This window comes from Oncorhynchus keta, chromosome 14 (assembly GCF_023373465.1).
Source record: "Oncorhynchus keta strain PuntledgeMale-10-30-2019 chromosome 14, Oket_V2, whole genome shotgun sequence".
Taxonomy (NCBI): domain Eukaryota; kingdom Metazoa; phylum Chordata; class Actinopteri; order Salmoniformes; family Salmonidae; genus Oncorhynchus; species Oncorhynchus keta.
In genome coordinates, this window is record NC_068434.1 from 6,414,531 (window position 1) to 6,440,034 (window position 25,504).

General features: G+C 45.0%; 1 protein-coding gene and 2 long non-coding RNA genes across 3 annotated transcripts in view; all 3 read left to right on the forward strand.

Annotated features, from left to right (window-relative positions):
- LOC118381659 (BMP-2-inducible protein kinase-like) overlaps positions 1-25,504 on the forward strand; it is a 118,791-nt gene that overhangs the window by 87,274 nt on the left and 6,013 nt on the right. Inside the window, exons 9-17 of the mRNA XM_052462663.1 lie at positions 2,177-2,280; positions 2,408-2,487; positions 2,731-2,933; positions 3,123-3,262; positions 9,279-9,380; positions 15,729-16,006; positions 17,153-17,508; positions 17,878-18,006; positions 21,139-21,541. Of these exons, the coding sequence (XP_052318623.1) occupies positions 2,177-2,280; positions 2,408-2,487; positions 2,731-2,933; positions 3,123-3,262; positions 9,279-9,380; positions 15,729-16,006; positions 17,153-17,508; positions 17,878-18,006; positions 21,139-21,541 (1,795 nt within the window). The remainder of the gene's footprint in view (positions 1-2,176; positions 2,281-2,407; positions 2,488-2,730; positions 2,934-3,122; positions 3,263-9,278; positions 9,381-15,728; positions 16,007-17,152; positions 17,509-17,877; positions 18,007-21,138; positions 21,542-25,504) is intronic.
- Positions 6,446-7,417, forward strand: LOC127907149 (uncharacterized). Its single transcript, XR_008063463.1, has 3 exons — positions 6,446-6,584; positions 6,633-6,680; positions 7,407-7,417. It is a non-coding gene; the product is annotated as an uncharacterized LOC127907149 (long non-coding RNA).
- LOC127907145 (uncharacterized) lies at positions 18,873-22,494 on the forward strand. The gene is made up of 3 exons (XR_008063445.1): positions 18,873-20,974; positions 21,011-21,067; positions 21,103-22,494. It is a non-coding gene; the product is annotated as an uncharacterized LOC127907145 (long non-coding RNA).

Genomic DNA, 25,504 nt, shown 5'->3' on the forward strand with positions numbered 1-25,504 from the left:
AACTATATGTCCCCTCTACTCCAGGATATAGTATATTAAACTATATGTCCCCTCTTCTCCAGGATATATTAAACTATATGTCCCCTCTTCTCCAGGATATATTAAACTATATGTCCCCTCTACTCCAGGATATAGTATATTAAACTATATGTCCCCTCTACTCCAGGATATATTAAACTATATGTCCCCTCTTCTCCAGGATATATTAAACTATATGTCCCCTCTACTCCAGGATATATTAAACTATATGTCCCCTCTACTCCAGGATATATTAAACTATATGTCCCCTCTACTCCAGGATATATTAAACTATATGTCCCCTCTACTCCAGGATATATTAAACTATATGTCCCCTCTACTCCAGGATATATTAAACTATATGTCCCCTCTACTCCAGGATATATTAAACTATATGTCCCCTCTTCTCCAGGATATATTAAACTATATGTCCCCTCTACTCCAGGATATAGTATATTAAACTATATGTCCCCTCTACTCCAGGATATATTAAACTATATGTCCCCTCTTCTCCAGGATATATTAAACTATATGTCCCCTCTACTCCAGGATATATTAAACTATATGTCCCCTCTACTCCAGGATATATTAAACTATATGTCCCCAGGATATATTCTATATGTCCCCTCTTCTCCAGGATATATTAAACTATATGTCCCCTCTACTCCAGGATATAGTATATTAAACTATATGTCCCCTCTTCTCCAGGATATATTAAACTATATGTCCCCTCTACTCCAGGAGTATATTAAACTATATGTCTCCAGGATATATTAAACTATCTTCTCCAGGATATAGTATATTAAACTATATGTCCCCTCTTCTCCAGGATATAGTATATTAAACTATATGTCCCCTCTTCTCCAGGATATATTAAACTATATGTCCCCTCTTCTCCAGGATATAGTATATTAAACTATATGTCCCCTCTTCTCCAGGATATAGTATATTAAACTATATGTCCCCTCTTCTCCAGGATATAGTATTAAACCATATGTCCCCTCTTCTCCAGGATATAGTATATTAAACCATATGTCTTCTCCTCTATGTCCCTCCAGGATATATATATTAAACTATATGTCTTCCCAGGATATATTAAACTTCTCCAGGATATATTAAACCATATGTCCCCTCTTCTCCAGGATATAGTATATTAAACTATATGTCCCCTCTTCTCCAGGATATATTAAACTATATGTCCCCTCTCCCATGTCTCCTCCAGGATATATTAAACCATATGTCCCCTCTCAGGATATATTAAACCATGTCTCCTCCAGGATATATTAAACTATATGTCCCCTCTCCCATGTCTCCTCCAGGATATATTAAACTATATGTCTCCCATGTCTCCTCTCATTAAACTATATGTCTCATGTCTCCTCCAGGATATATTAAACCATATGTCCCCTCTCCCATGTCTCCTCCAGGATATATTAAACTATATGTCCCCTCTCCTCCAGGATATATTAAACTATATGTCCCTCTACTCCAGGATATATTAAACTATATGTCCCCATGTCTACTCCAGGATATATTAAACTATATGTCCCCTCTCCCATGTCTCCTCCAGGATATATTAAACTATATGTCCCCTCTCCCATGTCTCCTCCAGGATATATTAAACCATATGTCCCCTCTCCCATGTCTCCTCCAGGATATATTAAACCATATGTCCCCTCTCCCATGTCTTCTCCAGGATATATTAAACTATATGTCCCCTCTTCTCCACGATATATTAAACTATATGTCCCCTCTACTCCAGGATATAGTATATTAAACTATATGTCCCCTCTTCTCCAGGATATATTAAACTATATGTCCCCTCTACTCCAGGATATAGTATATTAAACTATATGTCCCCTCTTCTCCAGGATATATTAAACTATATGTCCCCTCTACTCCAGGATATATTAAACTATATGTCCCCTCTTCTCCAGGATATATTAAACTATATGTCCCCTCTACTCCAGGATATATTAAACTATATGTCCCCTCTACTCCAGGATATAGTATATTAAACTATATGTCCCCTCTACTCCAGGATATATTAAACTATATGTCCCCTCTTCTCCAGGATATATTAAACCATATGTCCCCTCTCCCATGTCTCCTCCAGGATATATTAAACTATATGTCCCCTCTCCCATGTCTCCTCCAGGATATATGCTTGAGCCTGACCATGAGAAGAGACCAGACATCTATCAAGTCTCCTACTTTGCCTTCAAGTTAGCTGGAAAGGAGTGTCCTGTGCCAAATCTCTTTGTAAGTCGCTGTTCATTGATTGTGACAGATGTGTTTTGTATTATAAGTGAAATGAAGATTCGTGTCTGGAGGAGTTGGGTGTCCTATATACCCAGCAACAGTGACGGTTGTATTGGGCCCTCTGCAGAGCTCCCCTCTCCCTACGTCACTCCCTGAGCCACTCACAGCCAGCGAGGTTGCTGCTAGGAAGAGCATGACGAAAGCCAGGTACAGTCACATTGCGTTTACTTGATAGCTAGCTAGAACAAAGTGTTAATAAGATAAATTAATTTAAAAAGATTAAAAGCAATACAAAATAAGTTCTACCTTCACTGTGCTGTGGATATTTGTGAAAGAATACGAGTCGGGTCTCTTTTTGTAAAATGCGTTTTTATCTGCCAATGAGAATGTATAAATACATGTTAATAATGACGTTTTCCCACTGTTCTGGTTGTTCCCTTACTACTCCAGAATCACAGAGTCCGCGGGCCCGACGGCAACTTCCATCGCTCCGAGACAGAGACCCAAGGCTGCCAACAGTAATGTGATACCCATCCCTGTAGCCAACACAGCTGTCACTCCTATAGCTGTGCCCGCCGCCGCCACGCCCACCGCCGCCACGCCCATCACCCCTACAGCTGTGCCTTCTGTAGCCGTCAGCAATGGGCAGAAAGGTGAGAATGCAAAAATACTGTGCTTGTGTTTGTTTATCTGCCATTGTGCCCTCTGAGCGGCTATCCCCCAAGGGGCACTGCTCCGTGGCGGACCCTGTGCATCTCAACGGGTTTATCTGAGAGGGTTTGCATAGGCAGAAGACACATTCTCACTAAATAGACAACGAACGATCTCCTCTTGAATCACAGCTCCAACACCTGGTAACAGCCAGCCGGTTGCTCCACAGCCCCAGACAGCCAACAGGGTCCTCCAACAGCTGCAGCCTGGAGACCTGCGTCTGCAACAACATCTCCATCCTGTCCATCCACAGCAGCTCCAATACCTTCAGGTACTGCTGAGAAACCCTCACGCTGTCTGACACCAGGGGTATATTAAGGTTCTACTGATAAACCCTCACGCTGTCTGACACCAGGGGTATATTAAGGTTCTACTGATAAACCCTCACGCTGTCTGACACCAGGGGTATATTAAGGTTCTACTGAGAAACCCTCACGCTGTCTGACACCAAATGTAAATGTAATGTAAATGTATATTAAGGTTGTACTGATAAACCCTCACGCTGTCTGACACCAGGGGTATATTAAGGTTCTACTGATAAACCCTCACGCTGTCTGACACCAGGGGTATATTAAGGTTCTACTGAGAAACCCTCACGCTATCTGACACCAGGGGTTATATTAAGGTTCTACTGATAAACCCTCACGCTGTCTGACACCAGGGGTATATTAAGGTTCTACTGATAAACCCTCACGCTGTCTGACACCAGAGGTATATTAAGGTTGTACTGATAAACCTCACGCTGTCTGACACCAGGGGTATATTAAGGTTCTACTGATAAACCCTCACGCTATCTGACACCAGGGGTATATTAAGGTTCTACTGATAAACCCTCACGCTATCTGACACCAGGGGTTATATTAAGGTTCTACTGATAAACCTCACGCTGTCTGACACCAGGGGTTATATTAAGGTTCTCCTGATAAACCCTCACGCTGTCTGACACCAGGGGTATATTAAGGTTCTACTGATAAACCCTCACGCTGTCTGACACCAGGGGTATATTAAGGTTCTACTGATAAACCCTCACGCTATCTGACACCAGGGGTTATATTAAGGTTCTACTGATAAACCCTCACGCTGTCTGACACCAGGGGTTATATTAAGGTTCTCCTGATAAACCCTCACGCTGTCTGACACCAGGGGTATATTAAGGTTCTACTGATAAACCCTCACGCTGTCTGACACCAGGGGTATATTAAGGTTCTCCTGATAAACCCTCACGCTATCTGACACCAGGGGTTATATTAAGGTTCTACTGATAAACCCTCACGCTGTCTGACACCAGGATTATATTAAGGTTCTACTGATAAACCCTCACGCTATCTGACACCAGGGGTTATATTAAAAGGTTCTACTGATAAACCCTCACGCTGTCTGACACCAGGGGTATATTAAGGTTCTACTGAGAAACCCTCACGCTGTCTGACACCAGGGGTATATTAAGGTTCTACTGATAAACCCTCACGCTGTCTGACACCAGGGGTATATTAAGGTTCTACTGAGAAACCCTCACGCTGTCTGACACCAGGGGTTATATTAAGGTTCTACTGATAAACCCTCACGCTGTCTGACACCAGGGGTATATTAAGGTTCTACTGATAAACCCTCACGCTGTCTGACACCAGGGGTATATTAAGGTTCTACTGAGAAACCCTCACGCTGTCTGACACCAGGGGTATATTAAGGTTCTACTGATAAACCCTCACGCTGTCTGACACCAGGGGTATATTAAGGTTCTACTGAGAAACCCTCACGCTGTCTGACACCAAATGTAAATGTAATGTAAATGTATATTAAGGTTGTACTGATAAACCCTCACGCTGTCTGACACCAGGGGTATATTAAGGTTCTACTGATAAACCCTCACGCTGTCTGACACCAGGGGTATATTAAGGTTCTACTGAGAAACCCTCACGCTATCTGACACCAGGGGTTATATTAAGGTTCTACTGATAAACCCTCACGCTGTCTGACACCAGGGGTTATATTAAGGTTCTCCTGATAAACCCTCACGCTGTCTGACACCAGGGGTATATTAAGGTTCTACTGATAAACCCTCACGCTGTCTGACACCAGGGGTATATTAAGGTTCTACTGATAATCCCTCACGCTATCTGACACCAGGGGTTATATTAAGGTTCTACTGATAAACCCTCACGCTGTCTGACACCAGGGGTTATATTAAGGTTCTCCTGATAAACCCTCACGCTGTCTGACACCAGGGGTATATTAAGGTTCTACTGATAAACCCTCACGCTGTCTGACACCAGGGGTATATTAAGGTTCTACTGATAAACCCTCACGCTATCTGACACCAGGGGTTATATTAAGGTTCTACTGATAAACCCTCACGCTGTCTGACACCAGGATTATATTAAGGTTCTACTGATAAACCCTCACGCTATCTGACACCAGGGGTTATATTAAAAGGTTCTACTGATAAACCCTCACGCTGTCTGACACCAGGGGTATATTAAGGTTCTACTGAGAAACCCTCACGCTGTCTGACACCAGGGGTATATTAAGGTTCTACTGATAAACCCTCACGCTGTCTGACACCAGGGGTATATTAAGGTTCTACTGAGAAACCCTCACGCTGTCTGACACCAGGGGTATATTAAGGTTCTACTGAGAAACCCTCACGCTGTCTGACACCAGGGGTTATATTAAGGTTCTCCTGATAAACCCTCACGCTGTCTGACACCAGGGGTATATTAAGGTTCTACTGATAAACCCTCACGCTGTCTGACACCAGGGGTATATTAAGGTTCTACTGATAAACCCTCACGCTGTCTGACACCAGGGGTATATTAAGGTTCTACTGATAAACCCTCACGCTGTCTGACACCAGGGGTATATTAAGGTTCTACTGATAAACCCTCACGCTGTCTGACACCAGGGGTATATTAAGGTTCTACTGAGAAACCCTCACGCTGTCTGACACCAGGGGTATATTAAGGTTCTACTGAGAAACCCTCACGCTGTCTGACACCAGGGGTATATTAAGGTTCTACTGAGAAACCCTCACGCTGTCTGACACCAGGGGTTATATTAAGGTTCTACTGAGAAACCCTCACGCTGTCTGACACCAGGGGTATATTAAGGTTCTACTGATAAACCCTCACGCTGTCTGACACCAGGGGTTATATTAAGGTTCTCCTGATAAACCCTCACGCTATCTGACACCAGGGGTTATATTAAGGTTCTACTGATAAACCCTCACGCTGTCTGACACCAGGGGTATATTAAGGTTGTACTGATAAACCCTCACGCTGTCTGACACCAGGGGTTATATTAAGGTTCTACTGATAAACCCTCACGCTGTCTGACACCAGGGGTTATATTAAGGTTCTACTGATAAACCCTCACGCTGTCTGACACCAGGGGTATATTAAGGTTCTACTGATAAACCCTCACGCTGTCTGACACCAGGGGTTATATTAAGGTTCTACTGAGAAACCCTCACGCTGTCTGACACCAGGGGTTATATTAAGGTTCTACTGAGAAACCCTCACGCTGTCTGACACCAGGGGTATATTAAGGTTCTACTGATAAACCCTCACGCTGTCTGACACCAGGGGTATATTAAGGTTCTACTGATAAACCCTCACGGTGTCTGACACCAGGGGTATATTAAGGTTCTACTGAGAAACCCTCACGCTGTCTGACACCAGGGGTATATTAAGGTTCTACTGAGAAACCCTCACGCTGTCTGACACCAGGGGTTATATTAAGGTTCTACTGATAAACCCTCACGCTGTCTGACACCAGGGGTATATTAAGGTTGTACTGATAAACCTCACGCTGTCTGACACCAGGGGTTATATTAAGGTTCTACTGATAAACCCTCACGCTGTCTGACACCAGGGGTTATATTAAGGTTCTACTGATAAACCCTCACGCTGTCTGACACCAGGGGTATATTAAGGTTCTACTGATAAACCCTCACGCTGTCTGACACCAGGGGTTATATTAAGGTTCTACTGAGAAACCCTCACGCTGTCTGACACCAGGGGTTATATTAAGGTTCTACTGATAAACCCTCACGCTGTCTGACACCAGGGGTATATTAAGGTTCTACTGATAAACCCTCACGCTGTCTGACACCAGGGGTATATTAAGGTTCTACTGAGAAACCCTCACGCTATCTGACACCAGGGGTTATATTAAGGTTCTACTGATAAACCCTCACGCTGTCTGACACCAGGGGTATATTAAGGTTCTACTGAGAAACCCTCACGCTGTCTGACACCAGGGGTTATATTAAGGTTCTACTGATAAACCCTCACGCTATCTGACACCAGGGGTATATTAAGGTTCTACTGATAAACCCTAACGCTGTCTGACACCAGGGGTATATTAAGGTTCTACTGATAAACCCTCACGCTGTCTGACACCAGGGGTATATTAAGCGAGGCACACTAGCAAAACCAACATCAGTGTTGTCAACTCAGCCAAAAATAAACGTCCTCTCACTGTCAACTGTGTTTATTTTCAGCAATCTTAACATGTGTAAATATTTGTATGAACATAACAAGATTCAACAACTGAGACATAAACTGAACAAGTTCCACAGACATGTGACTAACAGAAATGGAATAATGTGTCCCTGAACAAAGGGGGGTCAAAATCAAAAGTAACAGCCAGTATGTGGTGTGGCCACCAGCTGCATTAAGTACTGCAGTGCATCTCCTCCTCATGGTCTGCACCAGATTTTCCAGTTCTTGCTGTGACATGTTACCCCACTCTTCCACCAAGGCACCTGCAAGTTCCCGGACATTTCTGGGGGGAATGGCCCAAGCCCTCACCCTCCGATCCAACAGGTCCCAGACGTGCTCAATGGGATTGAGATCCGGGCTCTTTGCTGGCCATGGCAGAACACTGACATTCCTGTCTTGCAGGAAATCACGCACAGCGTGAGCGGTATGGCTGCTGGCATTGTCATGCTGGAGGGTCATGTCAGGAAGGGTACGACATGAGGGAGGAGGATGTCTTCCCTGTAACGCTCAGCATTGAGATTGTCTGCAATGACACCGAGCTCAGTCCGATGATGCTGTGACATACCGCCCCAGACCATGACGGACCCTCCACCTCCAAATCAATCCCGCTCCAGAGTACAGGCCTCGGTGTAACGCTCATTCCTTCGACAATAAACGTGAATCCGATCACCACCCCTGGTGAGACAAAACCGTGAATCGTCAGTGAAGAGCACTTTTTGCCAGAACTGTCTGGTCCAGCGACGGTGGGTCTGTGCCCATAGGCGACGTTGTTGGCGGTGATGTCTGGTGAGGACCTGCCTTACAACAGGCCTACAAGCCCTCAGTCCAGCCTCTCTCATCCTATTGCGGGCAGTCTGAGCATTGATGGAGGGATTGCGCGTTCCTGGTGTTACTCTGGCAGTTGTTGCTGCCATCCTGTACCTGTCCCGCAGGTGTGGTGTTCGGATGTACCGATCCTGTGCAGGTGTTGTTACACGTGCTCTGCCACTGTGAGGATGATCAGCTGTCCATAATGTCTCCCTGTTGCGCTGTCTTAGGCGTCTCACAATACGGACATTGCAATTTATTGCCCTGGCCACATCTGCAGTCCTCATGCCTCCTTGCAGCATGCCTAAGGCACATTCACGCAGATGAGCAGGGACCCTGGGCATCTTTCTTTGGGTGTTTTTCCAGAGTCAGTAGAACGGCTTCTTTAGGGTCCAAGGTTTTCATAACTGTGACCTTTAATTGCCTACCGTCTGTAAGCTGTTAGTGTCTTAACGACCGTTCCACAGGTGCATGTTCATTAATTGTTTATGGTTCATTGAACAAGCATGGGAAACGGTGTTTAAATCGATATCAATCTGAGATGGTCTGTAAATAATCGATAGCAATTTGAGATGGTCTGTAAATAGCGATAGCAATCTGAGATGGTCTGTAAATAATCGATAGCAATCTGAGATGGTCTGTACATAATCGATAGCAATCTGAGATGGTCTGTAAATAATCGATAGCAATCTGAGATGGTCTGTAAATAATCGATAGCAATCTGAGATGGTCTGTACATAATCGATAGCAATCTGAGATGGTCTGTAAATAATCGATAGCAATTTGAGATGGCCTGTAAATAATCGATAGCAATCTGAGATGGTCTGTAAATAATCGATAGCAATCTGAGATGGTCTGTAAATGTAAATAATCGATAGCAATTTGAGATGGTCTGTAAATAATCGATAGCAATCTGAGATGGTCTGTAAATGTAAATAATCGATAGCAATCTAAGATGGTCTGCCTCTGTCCTCTCAGTACCAGCAGGCCCTTCAGCAGCAGATGATGATACAGCCCATGTATCAGCAACAGGCCCAGGCACAGGCACAGGCCCAGGCACAGGCCCACTACGTAGCAATGGTAAGACACACACACACACACACACACACACACACACACACACACACACAAGCCCACTATGCAGCCATGGTAGGTAAGACACACACAGATGATTTTAAATTGGATGAATGGTGAAGTCTGTGCTTGGTGTGTACATAACCCGGAAAAGTTGAGTGATCTTGAAACCTTGGAGAGGGAAACGCCTGTTTAATTGAATTCTCTGATTCATTCTCTAGTGACATCACAGTTAACATATGTATTCCTGGTTCTACCGACTCCAGGAAAATGATTTCACCTTATTTGGAATGGCTAACCCAGATAAAGTTAAACAAGCATATTTATATAACATACATCAGTTTGGACGGTTAAAACCATTACATATTAAGCCATTAATTAAACCTCTCTTAAAGCCCTTCCATTGGACTGAAATGGGATCTAAATCCAAACAGGTTTTCTATCAAGCTACTAAGAGAGGCCCAGCCGATGTTTAAAAATGGGCTCTTTGCCTTTTTTCTAATTAAAACCTTGGGTGGTAAGTTTTCGCGACTAAAGACTCCCTTCTAGCTAGCTGACCACCAATTTTCATTGCAATTTGTAATTTAAATGAGGTTTTTGGTGATTTTTTAAATTGAAGTGATAGATCTATTTTACACATTTTGTGGGACAGGCTGTATATTGTAATCTAAATTATTCACTCATTTATATGTTAGTATTAAACTGTTATCTACTTTTTCAAAACCATAAGATTTAATCTGTAAAACAAAATGAATGAAACATTATTTGGTTACAACACTTAAAATGATGTTGGTAGAAGAAAACCATTTTCAAGAGTCTTCCGGAAGGTGCCGCGGGCTTCGCAATGAAAAGTTGACAGCAGGCAGGTCCTGTTTGTTCTTACTGGAAGATTAGACAACTTGTCAACTATCTAGGAAACACTTAGGATCCAAGGTTGGTGTCTCTTTTTTTGAACAAAATTAAACGGATATGTCTTGTAATTGAACAAAATAGTAAGGTGGACAATAACTGCCGATTTACTACAGGACATATATATTTTTTTTTTGCTAAACAGCTTATGCAAAATCTGATGGTAGTACTATTTCCACTGAAATGTGAAACATGCTAATTGCTAACCCGTTAGCCAACATTTTTACAACACCAATCACAAAACATTGATGGCTTGTTCACAAGAACACTGTTAAAGGTAATTATGTATTTCTTAAATGCTGTTGAATATGCCGATTTAATACGGGGTGCTACGATACGTCTTACTATTTAACTAAAGGTAACGTAGTGTAGGGAGGGGTTAGTAGAGGGGGGGGAGGGGTTAGTAGAGGGGGAGGGGTTAGTAGAGGGGAGGGGTTAGTAGAGGGGGAGGGGTTAGTAGAGGGGGAGGGGTTAGTAGAGGGGGAGGGGTTAGTAGAGGGGAGGGTTAGTAGAGGGGGAGGGGTTAGTAGAGGGGGAGGGGTTAGTGGAGGGGTTAGTAGAGGGGGAGGGGTTAGTAGAGGGGGGAGGGGTTAGTAGAGGGGGGTAGTGTAGGGGGAGGGAGGGGTTAGTGTAGGGGGAGGGAGGGGTTAGTGTAGGGGGACTAGCAGTAGAGGGGGGACGGTAGCAGTAGTTGGGGGGGGTAGCAGTAGAGTGGGGGGGATGGCAGTAGAGTGGGGGACGGACGAGCAGTAGAGTGGGGGACGGACGAGCAGTAGAGTGGGGGACGGACGAGCAGTAGAGTGGGGGGACGGACGAGCAGTAGAGTGGGGGGAATAGCAGTAGAGTGGGGGGACGGACGAGCAGTAGAGTGGGGGGGAATAGCAGTAGAGTGGGGGACGGACGAGCAGTAGAGTGGGGGAATAGCAGTAGAGTGGGGGGACGGACGAGCAGTAGAGTGGGGAGGGGGTGAGCAGTAGAGTGGGGGGGACGGACGAGCAGTCGAGTGGGAGGGGGTGAGCAGTCGAGTGGGGGGCTGGCAGTCGAGTGGGGGGGGGGATAGCAGTAGAGTGGGGGGGATAGCAGTAGAGTGGGGGGGATAGCAGTAGAGTGGGGGGATGTCACATCAACAACAGGCCCACTACTCAGCCATGTCACAACATCAACAACAGGCCCACTACTCAGCCACTACTCAGCCATGTCACATCAACAACAGGCCCACTACTCAGCCATGTAACAACATCAACAACAGGCCCACTACTCAGCCATGTCATAACATCAACAACAGGCCCACTACTCAGCCATGTAACGACAACAACAGGCCCACTACTCAGCCATGTAACAACATCAACAGGCCCACTACTCAGCCATGTAACGACAACAACAGGCCCACTACTCAGCCATGTCACAACATCAACAACAGGCCCACTACTCAGCCATGTCATAACATCAACAACAGGCCCACTACTCAGCCATGTAACAACATCAACAACAGGCCCACTACTCAGCCATGTAACAACATCAACAACAGGCCCACTACTCAGCCATGTAACAACATCAACAACAGGCCCACTACTCAGCCATGTAACAACATCAACAACAGGCCCACTACTCAGCCATGTAACGACAACAACAGGCCCACTACTCAGCCATGTCACAACATCAACAACAGGCCCACTACTCAGCCATGTCATAACATCAACAACAGGCCCACTACTCAGCCATGTAACGACAACAACAGGCCCACTACTCAGCCATGTAACAACATCAACAACAGGCCCACTACTCAGCCATGTAACGACAACAACAGGCCCACTACTCAGCCATGTCACAACATCAACAACAGGCCCACTACTCAGCCATGTCATAACATCAACAACAGGCCCACTACTCAGCCATGTAACAACATCAACAACAGGCCCACTACTCAGCCATGTAACAACATCAACAACAGGCCCACTACTCAGCCATGTAACAACATCAACAACAGGCCCACTACTCAGCCATGTAACAACATCAACAACAGGCCCACTACTCAGCCATGTAACGACAACAACAGGCCCACTACTCAGCCATGTCACAACATCAACAACAGGCCCACTACTCAGCCATGTCATAACATCAACAACAGGCCCACTACTCAGCCATGTAACGACAACAACAGGCCCACTACTCAGCCATGTAACAACATCAACAACAGGCCCACTACTCAGCCATGTAACGACAACAACAGGCCCACTACTCAGCCATGTCACAACATCAACAACAGGCCCACTACTCAGCCATGTCATAACATCAACAACAGGCCCACTACTCAGCCATGTAACAACATCAACAACAGGCCCACTACTCAACCATGTAACAACATCAACAACAGGCCCACTACTCAGCCGTGTCACAACATCAACAACAGGCCCACTACTCAGCCGTGTAACAACATCAACAACAGGCCCACTACTCAGCCGTGTAACAACATCAACAACAGGCCCACTACTCAGCCGTGTAACAACATCAACAACAGGCCCACTACTCAGCCATGTCACATCAACAACAGGCCCACTACTCAGCCATGTCACATCAACAACAGGCCCACTACTCAGCCATGTCACATCAACAACAGGCCCACTACTCAGCCATGTCACATCAACAACAGGCCCACTACTCAGCCATGTCACATCAACAACAGGCCCACTACTCAGCCATGTCACAACAACAACAGGCCCACTACTCAGCCATGTCACATCAACAACAGGCCCACTACTCAGCCATGTCACATCAACAACAGGCCCACTACTCAGCCATGTCACATCAACAACAGGCCCACTACTCAGCCATGTCACATCAACAACAGGCCCACCACTCAGCCGTGTCACAACATCAACAACAGGCCCACTACTCAGCCATGTCACAACAACAACAGGCCCACTACTCAGCCGTAACAACATCAACAACAGGCCCACTACTCAGCCATGTCACAACAACAACAGGCCCACTACTCAGCCATGTCACATCAACAACAGGCCCACTACTCAGCCATGTCACATCAACAACAGGCCCACTACTCAGCCACTACTCAGCCACGTCACATCAACAACAGGCCCACTACTCAGCCATGTCACATCAACAACAGGCCCACTACTCAGCCACTACTCAGCCACGTCACATCAACAGGCCCACTACTCAGCCGTGTAACAACAGGCCCACTACTCAGCCACGTCACATCAACAACAGGCCCACTACTCAGCCGTGTAACAGGCCCACTACTCAGCCATGTCACATCAACAACAGGCCCACTACTCAGCCACGTCACATCAACAACAGGCCCACTACTCAGCCATGTCACATCAACAACAGGCCCACTACTCAGCCACTACTCAGCCACGTCACATCAACAACAGGCCCACTACTCAGCCATGTCACATCAACAGGCCCACTACTCAGCCACTACTCAGCCACGTCACATCAACAACAGGCCCACTACTCAGCCGTGTAACAACATCAACAACAGGCCCACTACTCAGCCGTGTAACAACATCAACAACAGGCCCACTACTCAGCCACGTCACATCAACAACAGGCCCACTACTCAGCCGTGTAACAACAGGCCCACTACTCAGCCACGTCACATCAACAACAGGCCCACTACTCAGCCGTAACAGGCCCACTACTCAGCCATGTCACATCAACAACAGGCCCACTACTCAGCCACGTCACATCAACAACAGGCCCACTACTCAGCCACGCCACATCAACAACAGGCCCACTACTCAGCCATGTCACATCATCAACAGGCCCACTACTCAGCCATGTCACATCAACAACAGGCCCACTACTCAGCCATGTCACATCAACAACAGGCCCACTACTCAGCCATGTCACATCAACAACAGGCCCACTACTCAGCCATGTCACATCAACAACAGGCCCACTACTCAGCCATGTCACATCAACAACAGGCCCACTACTCAGCCACGTCACATCAACAACAGGCCCACTACTCAGCCACGTCACATCAACAACAGGCCCACTACTCAGCCACTACTCAGCCACGTCACATCAACAACAGGCCCACTACTCAGCCACTACTCAGCCATGTCACATCAACAACAGGCCCACTACTCAGCCACTACTCAGCCACGTCACATCAACAACAGGCCCACTACTCAGCCACTACTCAGCCACGTCACATCAACAACAGGCCCACTACTCAGCCACTACTCAGCCGTGGTAAGAGCTGTAGTTTAGACATATTGAACACAAATCCTGTAAGTTGCAGATGAACTGCAAGGTGTACCAAGAAAAAGCTGGGTGACCACACACTGAAACCTCCCTCGGTTTTATTTCATGCAGAAACGACTGCCAATAAGATATAAATGTACCTGGAACTATACTGAACGCTGGACGAGATAACGCTCTGTTGAGGGAAACTAAACTCTCTTGTTTAGGAGCGCAAGAACGTGCACAGTGTGACAGGACGCTGGACGAGATAACGCTCTGTTGAGGGAAACGAAACTCTCCTGTTTAGGAGCGCAAGAACGTGCACAGTGTGACAGGACGCTGGACGAGATAACGCTCTGTTGAGGGAAACTAAACTCTCTTGTTTAGGAGCGCAAGAACGTGCACAGTGTGACAGGACGCTGGACGAGATAACGCTCTGTTGAGGGAAACAAAACTCTCCTGTTTAGGAGCGCAAGAACGTGCACAGTGTGACAGGACGCTGGAAACAGCTGGCTATTTCATTCTGTGTCAAATATATCCCCCAAAAATCAAGTTCCTTCTCCAAACACTCACTGGCATCTCCCTCGCTGAACAGACCTCTGCCAAAACGTAAAGGGTTCAGAGCAGTGACTTCATCCAAAAATATCCTACCGTTCATATTTACGTACCCTCAGTAGTCAACCGTCGCCAACAACCAGTCATCCAAATACGTACTGTAAAGGCAGAGTCGGTTTTAGCTCGTTTTCCACCGAACGGTTACCATCTGTTTTAATTTCAGCAGCAATCTGCTCTGTCCACACGGTTATCAGGGGAGAGGGGAGAGGAGAGGGGAGGGGAGGGGACGGAGGGGGAGAGGAGGGGGAGGGAGACGGAGGAGAGGAGGGGGGGGAGGAGGGAGGGGGGGAGGGAGGAGAGGAGGAGGGGAGAGGAGAAAGCGCCACCGGTTCACTGTGTGACTGTGTTAAATTGACATATGAAGTAATTACACAGAGGAAATCAGGCTCTCTCTCGTCCGTTGTAGTCACTTTAGCGAGTGTTTTAGGAAATATCACTTATCCCATACATTTTGCGTTTCGTCACTGTCAAGCCATAATCAACCTTTAATATAAGTCTCTATTACTGACAGTCCTATTGTCTGATCCTGTCCATCACAGATTCACTGTGTCTGTAATCATGTCTCTCTCATCGTCAACGTGACATCACTGTTACCTCGTTCCCCTCCCCTGTCAGATGCACCAGTACCACCAGGCCTTTGCACAGCAGCAGCAACAGCAACTACAACTCCATCAACAACAACAACAACAACAACAACTACTACAACAACAACAGCTACAACATCAACAGCATTCCACCCAGCAGCCCACTGTGACCTCCCCGCTAGAGTTCCAGAGGCTAGAGGCTAGAGGCTCTTTTAACCCGGCTGGATCTGGGGTCAGCCCTGGGGTCGTGGCAATCGGGGCTGGTGCTGGAAATGTGACACCTTCCCCTGTTGAGACTCTATACACCAGGTAACACCTTCCCCTGTTGAGGCTCTATACACCAGGTAACACCTTCCCCTGTTGAGACTCTATACACCAGGTAACACCTTCCCCTGTTGAGGCTCTATACACCAGGTAACACCTTCCCCTGTTGAGGCTCTATACACCAGGTAACACCTTCCCTGTTGAGACTCTATACACCAGGTAACACCTTCCCCCTGTTGAGACTCTATACACCAGGTAACACCTTCCCTGTTGAGACTCTATACACCAGGTAACACCTTCCCTGTTGAGACTCTATACACCAGGTAACACCTTCCCCTGTTGAGACTCTATACACCAGGTAACACCTTCCCCTGTTGAGACTCTATACACCAGGTAACACCTTCCCCTGTTGAGACTCTATACACCAGGTAACACCTTCCCTGTTGAGACTCTATACCCAGGTAACACCTTCCCCCTGTTGAGACTCTATACACCAGGTAACACCTTCCCCTGTTGAGACTCTATACACCAGGTAACACCTTCCCTGTTGAGACTCTATACACCAGGTAACACCTTCCCTGTTGAGACTCTATACACCAGGTAACACCTTCCCCTGTTGAGACTCTATACACCAGGTAACACCTTCCCTGTTGAGACTCTATACACCAGGTAACACCTTCCCCTGTTGAGACTCTATACACCAGGTAACACCTTCCCCTGTTGAGACTCTATACACCAGGTAACACCTTCCCTGTTGAGACTCTATACACCAGGTAACACCTTTCCCTGTTGAGACTCTATACACCAGGTAACACCTTCCCTGTTGAGACTCTATACACCAGGTAACACCTTCCCCCTGTTGAGGCTCTATACACCAGGTAACACCTTCCCTGTTGAGACTCTATACACCAGGTAACACCTTCCCCTGTTGAGACTCTATACACCATGTAACATCCCCTCAGTCATTTCATACCCCAATATGTATGTGCCTGTAATGTCTGTCAGTGTAATACAGCACATCATAAAGCATCTCAGTCTATGGTGATCATTAGCCTGCCCCACTTCATATCTTCCTCTCTGTTCTCTGTTCCCCTCTGTCTCCCTCTGTTCCCCTCTGTTCCTCTCTGTTCCCTCTGTTCCCTCTGTTCCCCTCTGTTCCCCTCTGTTCCCCTCTGTTCCCTCTCTCCCCAGTAGAAACCCTCTGGTGGACCTAAAGGTGACCACCCCTCCCCCGGACCCAACCCCAGAGCCTGGTCACCCCCAGAGCCACCCTCCTGACATGTCCCGCTGGAACCCCTTCGGAGAGGACAACTTCTCCAAACTGACGGAGGAGGAACTTCTGGACCGCGAGTTCGACCTCCTCAGAGCAAGCAAGTGCCCCGTCTTTTACCTTCCCCCAGCAAGTGCCCCATCTTTTACAGTCCCCCAGCAAGTGCCCTGTCTTTTACAGTCCCCCAGCAAGTGCCCCATCTTTTACAGTCCCCCAGCAAGTGCCCCATCTTTTACCTTCCCCCAGCAAGTGCCCCGCTTTTACCGTCCCCCAGCAAGTGCCCCATCTTTTACCTTCACCTTTCCGTTACTGTTCCACCTGGGTTTGATTCCCACAGGGAACATGTCTGCACTCACAACGGATAGTCGCTTCTGGAGAAGAGCTTCTGCTAAATGACTGACATGTAAATATATATTAATAGACAAAAGGTTCCTGCTCTTTAGTTGCCATTTGTCAATATATTAATATGTTTAATATTCTGTCTCGATTTGTTACTTTTCGATCTGCAAACGTTCTTATATTTCACTAAATGCACTCCTGATTCCAAAGACAATTATTTATGTCTCATGTTAATTTGATGGCTAAAAAAAAGAAAAATAGAATTGGAATTTCCTGTGTCTTAACGATCCCCTATCTGCCCGAGCAGGTAAACCCGTGGAGAGAACCACTCAGCATGGAGGCAGACCGACCGCTGCAGCCAATCACCTCCGCCGCAACCGCCAAGCCCCTCCTCCCCTGAATACCTGTTTGGCCCGCCCCTTCCTGGCTAGCGCAGGCAAGTCTTAATGGAGGCCCCTCTCCCAACCCCGTCTCGCCGCGCCCCCAACAGGACCCAACACTTCAGTTTGGAACTCTCCTGTCTTCATTTCTCCCCTGCCAAACTCAACTCTTAAACCCCCAACCACACTCACTATTCTTCCCCCTTAAACCCCCAACCACACTCACTATTCTTCCCCCTTAAACCCCAACCACACTCACTATTCTGCCCCACCCTTAAACCCCCAACCACACTCACTATACTCCCTACCCTTAAACCCCCAACCACACTCACTATACTACCCCACCCCTTAAACCCCCCAACCACACTCACTATTCTGCCCCACCCTTAAACCCCCAACCACACTCACTATACTACCCTACCCTTAAACCCCAACCACACTCACTATACTACCCCACCCTTAAACCCCAACCACATTCACTATACTACCCCACCCTTAAACCCCCAACCACACTCACTATTCTTCCCTCCCTTAAACCCCCAACCACACTCACTATTCTTCCCCCTTAAACCCCCAACCACACTCACTATACTGCCCCACCCTTAAACCCCCAACCACACTCACTATACTACCCCACCCCTTAAACCCCCAACCACACTCACTATTCTGCCCCCCTTAAACCCCAACCACACTCACTATTCCGCCCCTTAAACCCCCAACCACACTCACTGTTCCACCCTCCTTAAACCCCCAACCACACTCACTGTTCTCCCCCTTAAACCCCCAACCACACTCACTATTCTTTCCCCCTTAAACCCCCAACCCACTCACTATACTACCCCACCCTTAAACCCCCAACCACACTCACTATTCTGCCCCCCCCCTTAAACCCCCAACCACACTCACTGTTCACCCCCCTTAAACCTCCAACCACACTCACTGTACTACTACCCTCCCCATTATTCATTATGATCTGAAAGGCTACACTGATCCTAGATCAGCATTCCTACTTTGAGACGCTTTGTGAAATACAGACCCTGGTGAGTAATTGCAGTCTTTTGGTGTAAATGGTCTCAATCTCAGTGCTCAAATGGGAATAGGTTTCCCAGGTTACACTTAAGAGAACCAAACAGCACATCTCGTTAGTGAACAGTAGGATGTATAGTGGGGTCCCAAATTTAAATAATCTAAAATTAAATAATCTAAACTTTTATTTTATTTAACGAGGCAAGTCAGTTAAGAACAAATTCATATTTACAATGACGGCCTATTGTGGTCCTTCTGTAGCTCAGTTGGTAGAGCATGGCGCTTGTAACGCCAGGGTAGTGGGTTCGATTCCGGGACCACCCATACGTAGAATGTATGCACATTGGATAAAAGCGTCTGCTAAATGGCATATATTATTACAAATGATTGACACCTCGATAAAGATGAGCAATTTAATGACTATAAAATGAATAAATAATATTATTTGAATCTAATTCTGCCAGGAGGCTGAAACTTGGCCATAAGTGGATCTTCCAGTAATACAATGACCCCAAGAAAACAACATCAAAATCCATCCAACACAAGTTGTTAATTGGCCACACAAATCAACATTTTGCTATGGCCATCTCACGCTCCGGGCTTGAAACCCATTTGAGAACGTGTGGATTTAATTGGAGGGCGCATCCATCAATCATTTTGACCCCTCGCTTTTCGAGACTGAAAAAAGTATTACTCGTTGAAAAAAAAAAAAGTAGTTTTTTTTTTTCTCTGAGCAATTGAGGAAAACAGATTTTTTTTTTTTTGGCAAAAATATCCTAAAATTGTACGAGTATAAAATAAATGTAATTCTCCAATATAGCTCAGTATTGACTTATTTTACATTTGTAATTTATGTGTCAATTTCAGACCTCACTGTATATGATGGTGCAGTAATGATTTCATGATTTAGTCACAAACCAGCAGTCAAAGAATGTGTGGTCATTTAGCCGTAAAATATATATATATATTTTTGATTTTGCTTATTGAGTCCATTTGAAACTAGCATATTGATATATCCTTAAATCTCAAAAGCTCCACCACCTTGGGTTGGCGTAATAAGTTTATTTCCAAAATGTCACGTCCCTTTTGGGTTGTACTGTGCACTTTACTACAGACAACTATTCTAGCTGCCGCCCACACCCCAAAACGATTCATTATTACAAGAAATGTATAACTAAAATGTATCTTAAGAAATTATCGTAAGAATGTCACTGTGACCATTCTTCTTCTTCTTTTTTTAATGGTAGCTAAATGAACTTTTTGTTGTGGTATAACAGTCAGCGGTGCCCATATATTAAAATATGTTAACTAGAGTATGACAATAAAATCCCAGAATGACTTCAGTTAAGTGATTTTTATAGTAACTTAAAGTCAAAGATTTAAAACTTAAAGATTTTTATAGTAACTTAAGTCAGACTTTCTGCCAATATATCAAAATGGAAATATGTATCCCATGTCTCACTGACTTAGTATAACATTGTAGTTCAAGGTATAGCTGAGCTAAGGAACAACCAAAAACCGAAAACAGCTGCGTGAAAGTACTTGACCACTGATTAAGGTTATGGGACGCTCAGAAGGGACCGTAATTTTAGAAATGGAGCCCCAACATACGGTTGAAGTCATCCCAAAAGGCTGGAATGACAACATTTGGTGACAAATGTACAAACAGCCTTGATTTTATGTATGTATTTGTGCCATAGACAATGTTGTCAAGGTCATTCATATTTTCTTTGGTTGTCTAGTCTGAAGTCTGAAGAAGGGACTTTCAGTCTGAAGGGACTTTCAGGGACTTATGACAAAATGTTCCAACCAATTCATCTCTGAAGTTTGTATCTACTAACCATTTCAACGTGCTCTCATTAAAGATGTGCATGAAGCTGCACCTATATTTGGGTGGTGATGTAGTATAGCATACAACCCTACATCTGGTCCTGCTGCCACTTCTAGGTCTGATAGCAGCAGGCCTAGAATCTCCACTTCTAGGTCTGATAGCAGCAGGTCTAGAATCTCCATTTCTAGTTCTGACAGCAGCAGGCGTGGAGTCTCCACTTCTAGGTCTGATAGCAGCAGGCCTGGAGTCTCCACTTCTAGGTCTGATAGCAGCAGGCCTGGAGTCTCCACTCTAGGTCTGATAGCAGCAGGCGTGGAGTCTCCACTTCTAGGTCTGATAGCAGCAGGCGTGGAGTCTCCACTTCTAGGTCTGATAGCAGCAGGCCTGGAGTCTCCACTTCTAGGTCTGATAGCAGCAGGCCTGGAGTCTCCACTTCTAGGTCTGATAGCAGCAGGCCTGGAGTCTCCACTTCTAGGTCTGATAGCAGCAGGCCTGGAGTCTCCACTTCTAGGTCTGATAGCAGCAGGCCTGGAGTCTCCACTTCTAGGTCTGATAGCAGCAGGCCTAGAATCTCCACTTCTAGGTCTGATAGCAGCAGGTCTAGAATCTCCACTTCTAGGTCTGACAGCAGCAGGCGTGGAGTCTCCACTTCTAGGTCTGATAGCAGCAGGCCTGGAGTCTCCACTTCTAGGTCTGACAGCAGCAGGCTTCAGTTATGCACACTTGCCTATACAGTAATAAGCTGCTTTCATGCCTTGATAACATCTCCATATATTTTTATTTATTTTCCAAAGGTAAGTTTAACCATTAACAAGGGGAGAAGGGAATTGCTGGATTCCTCAATACCCCAGTCATTCTGTTGCATTACATTGTCAATTTAAGAGCTCTGTACTCTTGACTATTTTGATAAACTAATAATAAGTGTACAATTATTTAACTTCTGTTATTTTGTTTCCATGTTTTAATGCAAGACAGTCATACTCAGAAACATCTTGTTCAAATAGTGTATTGGTGGACAGATTTCTGATTCAACAGCCATACTTGTTTGATCTGTTATTTTGTACAATTAGAAAGAAGAAAGAAAAAAAGCCATTTAATTACAAGAATGACTTGAGCCATTAATTACACTGATGATCAAGTTCAAGACGAACAGGAAATGGTAGTGAAAAGTTTGGATGGTTTTAAGACCTCCCAGCAGTGTTCGAAAACAGTATTGAATATGTTGTGTTGTTGACATTGATATATTTTGTTCTTATTTACAAATGTTAATTCTTTGATTTTGGGCCATTGGTTTCACTTCCTAGCCCTTTGTTACTGTGGTGAAGACAGCCTCAAACCTTCATCGTTTTTATATTTTGGTTGCTTTAGAACATCGTCATCAACATACAGATAGATGTTCATAACAACTTTTTGTTCCTGTGAAACACCGGTTATTGTAGGAATGTCAGAACTGTTGGTTAAGCAGGTTGTTTGTATGCTGCCTCTCCTGGGAAAGGAAAGTATACTGCGTTAAGATGCATAAGTTGTATATAAAAATTAAAAATATTAAAAATATCTGTTTTTCCAACAGACAAACTATGTAAATGATCTTGTACCATACTGTGAATGTTTTTTTGATTTTTAAAAAATATATATATATATACAAATGCTTAATGGTGATAAATAAAAACATTATTCAAAAGCAATATACATTTTTTGGGGGTTTGTTTTATTGATGGCTTTTACAATGAGTAGATAGATGCCAAACGATGAGGTGTTTGTAGGTTTCTGAGTGGTATTATCTGCCCACCTTTACACCAAGATGTTTCTCAGATTAACATGGCTGTCTTTGTGGGTCTCTGCACCTCCTGAATGACTAACAAAAAAACTGACAGACATTTGTTCTGATAATGAATTGAAGCAACACTTATGTTTTGGGTATTGAGAATCCTTAACCAATATGTTATGCCGGTGCCTTCTGGAAAGTATTCAGACCCCTGGACTTTGTCCACATTTTGTTACGTTACAGCCGGATTCCAAAAAAAGTATTGAATTGTTATTTTCCCTCATCAATCTACAGACTATACCCCATAATGACATCACAATACCCCATAATGACATCACAATACCCCATAATGACATCACAATACTCCATAATGACAAAGCAAAAAAAGGTTTTTAGAAACTTTTGCTAATTTATAAAAACATTTTTTTTAAACGATCACATTGACGTAAGTATTCAGACCCTTCACTCAATATTTTGTTAGAAGCACCTTTGGCAGTGATTACAGCCTCGAGTCTCCTTGAGTTTAACGCTAGAAGCTTGGCACACCTGTATTTGGGGAGTTTCTCCCATTCCTCTCTGCAGATCCTCTCAAGCTCTGTCAGGTTGGATGGGGAGTGTCGCTGCACAGCTATTTTCAGGTCTCTACAGAGATGTTAGATCGGGTTCAAGTCCGGGCTCTGGCTGGGCCACTCAAGGACTCGTCCCCGAAGCCACTCCTGCGTTGTCTTGGCTGTGTGCTTAGGGTCGTTGTCCTGTTGGAAGGTGAACCTTCGCCTCAGTCTGAGGTCCTGAGCGCTGTGGAGCAGGTATTCATCAAGGATCTCTCTGTACTTTACTCTGCTCATCTTTCCCTTGATCCTCACTAGTCTCCCAGTCCCTGTCGCTGAAAAACATCCCCACAGCATGATGTTGCCACCACCATGCTTCACATTAGGGATGGTGCCAGGTTTCCTCCAGATGTGACGCTTGGCATTCGACCAAAGAGTTCAATCTTAGTTTCATCAGACCAGAGAATCTTGTTTCTCATGGTCTGAGAGTCTAGGTGCCTTTTGGCAAACTCCAGCGGTCTGTCATGTGCCTTTTTACTGAGGATTGGCTTCCGTCTGGCCACTCTACCATAAAGGCCTGATTGGTGGAGTTCTGCAGAGATGGTTTTCCTTCTGGAATGTTCTCCCATCTCCACAGAGGAACTCTAGAGCTCTGTCAGAGTGACCATCTGGGTCTTGGTCACCTCCCTGACCAAGGCCTTTCTCTCCTGATTGCTCAGTTTGGCTGTGTGGCCAGCTCTAGGGAGAGTCTTGGTGGTTCCAAACTTCTTCCATTTGAGAATGATGGAGGCCACTGTGTTCTTGGGGACCTTCAATGCTGCAGAAATGTTTTGGTACTCTTCCCCAGATCTGTGCCTCGACACAATCCTGTCTCGGGGCTCTACAGACAATTCCTTCGACCTCATGGCTTGGTTTTTGCTCTGACATGCACTGTCAACTGTGGTACCTTTTATATAGACAGGTGTGTGCCTTTACAAATCACGTCCAATCAAATGAATTTACCACAGGTGGACTCCAATCAAGTTGTTGAAACATCTCAAGGGTGATCAATGGAAACAGGATGCACCTGAGCTCAATTTCAAGTATCATAGCAAAGGGTCTGAATACTTATGTAAATAAGGTATTTCATTTTTTTTTATTTGTTATACATTTGCAAAAACTTCTTACCACATTATGACAAAGCAGAAAAAAGGTTATTGTGTGTAGATTGCTGAGGATTTGTATTTATTTCATTCATTTGAGTAAAACTAACATAACAAAAATGTGGAAGAAGTCCAGGAGTCTGAATACTTTCCAATACATACAGTATTGTGCTTTGGGGAATCCTTAACCAACATGTTATATAAACCGGACTGTGCTTTTTAAAAAAAAGGTAAACAGGTGAATATTAAACCATAAGCAGCTCACTGTCTCTCTCTCAACCTCAGAGTGGAGAACATGTACTGGGTAAATCCCAGCTTTGATGTTTAATCAGTTGTAGAATGGCGGTTAAAAAATCCAATCTGATTGCAAAGTCCAAGTGAAAATATCCTGACACAATCCTCATTGAGATCAAACTGTGTTTGCTGATTTGTATTATTTATTTTACCTTTATTTAACCAGGCAAGTCAGTTAGGAACAAATTCTTATTTTCAATGACTGCCTTGTTCAGGGGCAGAGGAACAGATTTGTACCATGTCAGCTCGGGGATATGAACTTGCAACCTTTCGGTTACTAGTCCAACGCTCTTACCACTAGGCTACCCTGCCGCCCCCATGTCTGCTTGACTAATATGTTTAATACATGACTGTAACCAGGGATGCAACTTTGGTTTTAGAAGTGTGTGGGGGGGCATTATATTTATGTGTCCAGTCTGATAAACACTCCAAACAGCCTTCCCTGCAGCTCGGAGGCGTCCTTGTGGTCCTAAAGCACACCTCTGCCTCTTTTTGTATCACATTCCAGTGAAATATGCACCCCCGACGGTAACATGCTTAAGGCATTTAGTTTCTGTCCAATACAACTAGTCTTTTCTATGATTTAGCCTATTCATCTAAATTCACCTCAGTTCCAACTAGATTTGTGGATTTATTTTTGTTGGCTAATTAGATTTGATATAATATACTTTTTAAATGTGACTCTTTTTTTTTCTCCAGTAATTCCAGTACACCTTCCCACATAATTACATTCTAATAGACCTCTCTACCGCCCAGGCCTTATCTCAATTAGATGTGCTCACATCCTCTCTCTCACCTTCTTTTGGGAAAAAGGTCAAAGTTCATCAAGGAAACATGGATGGGAAATGCTTGTAAATAAGACTGTCTTTTCTCCACTCGCGTGTCATTTAGGCTAATTACGTTTACGAAGTGGATCCCAAAAACAAATATATAAAGGGCTCTAGTTAG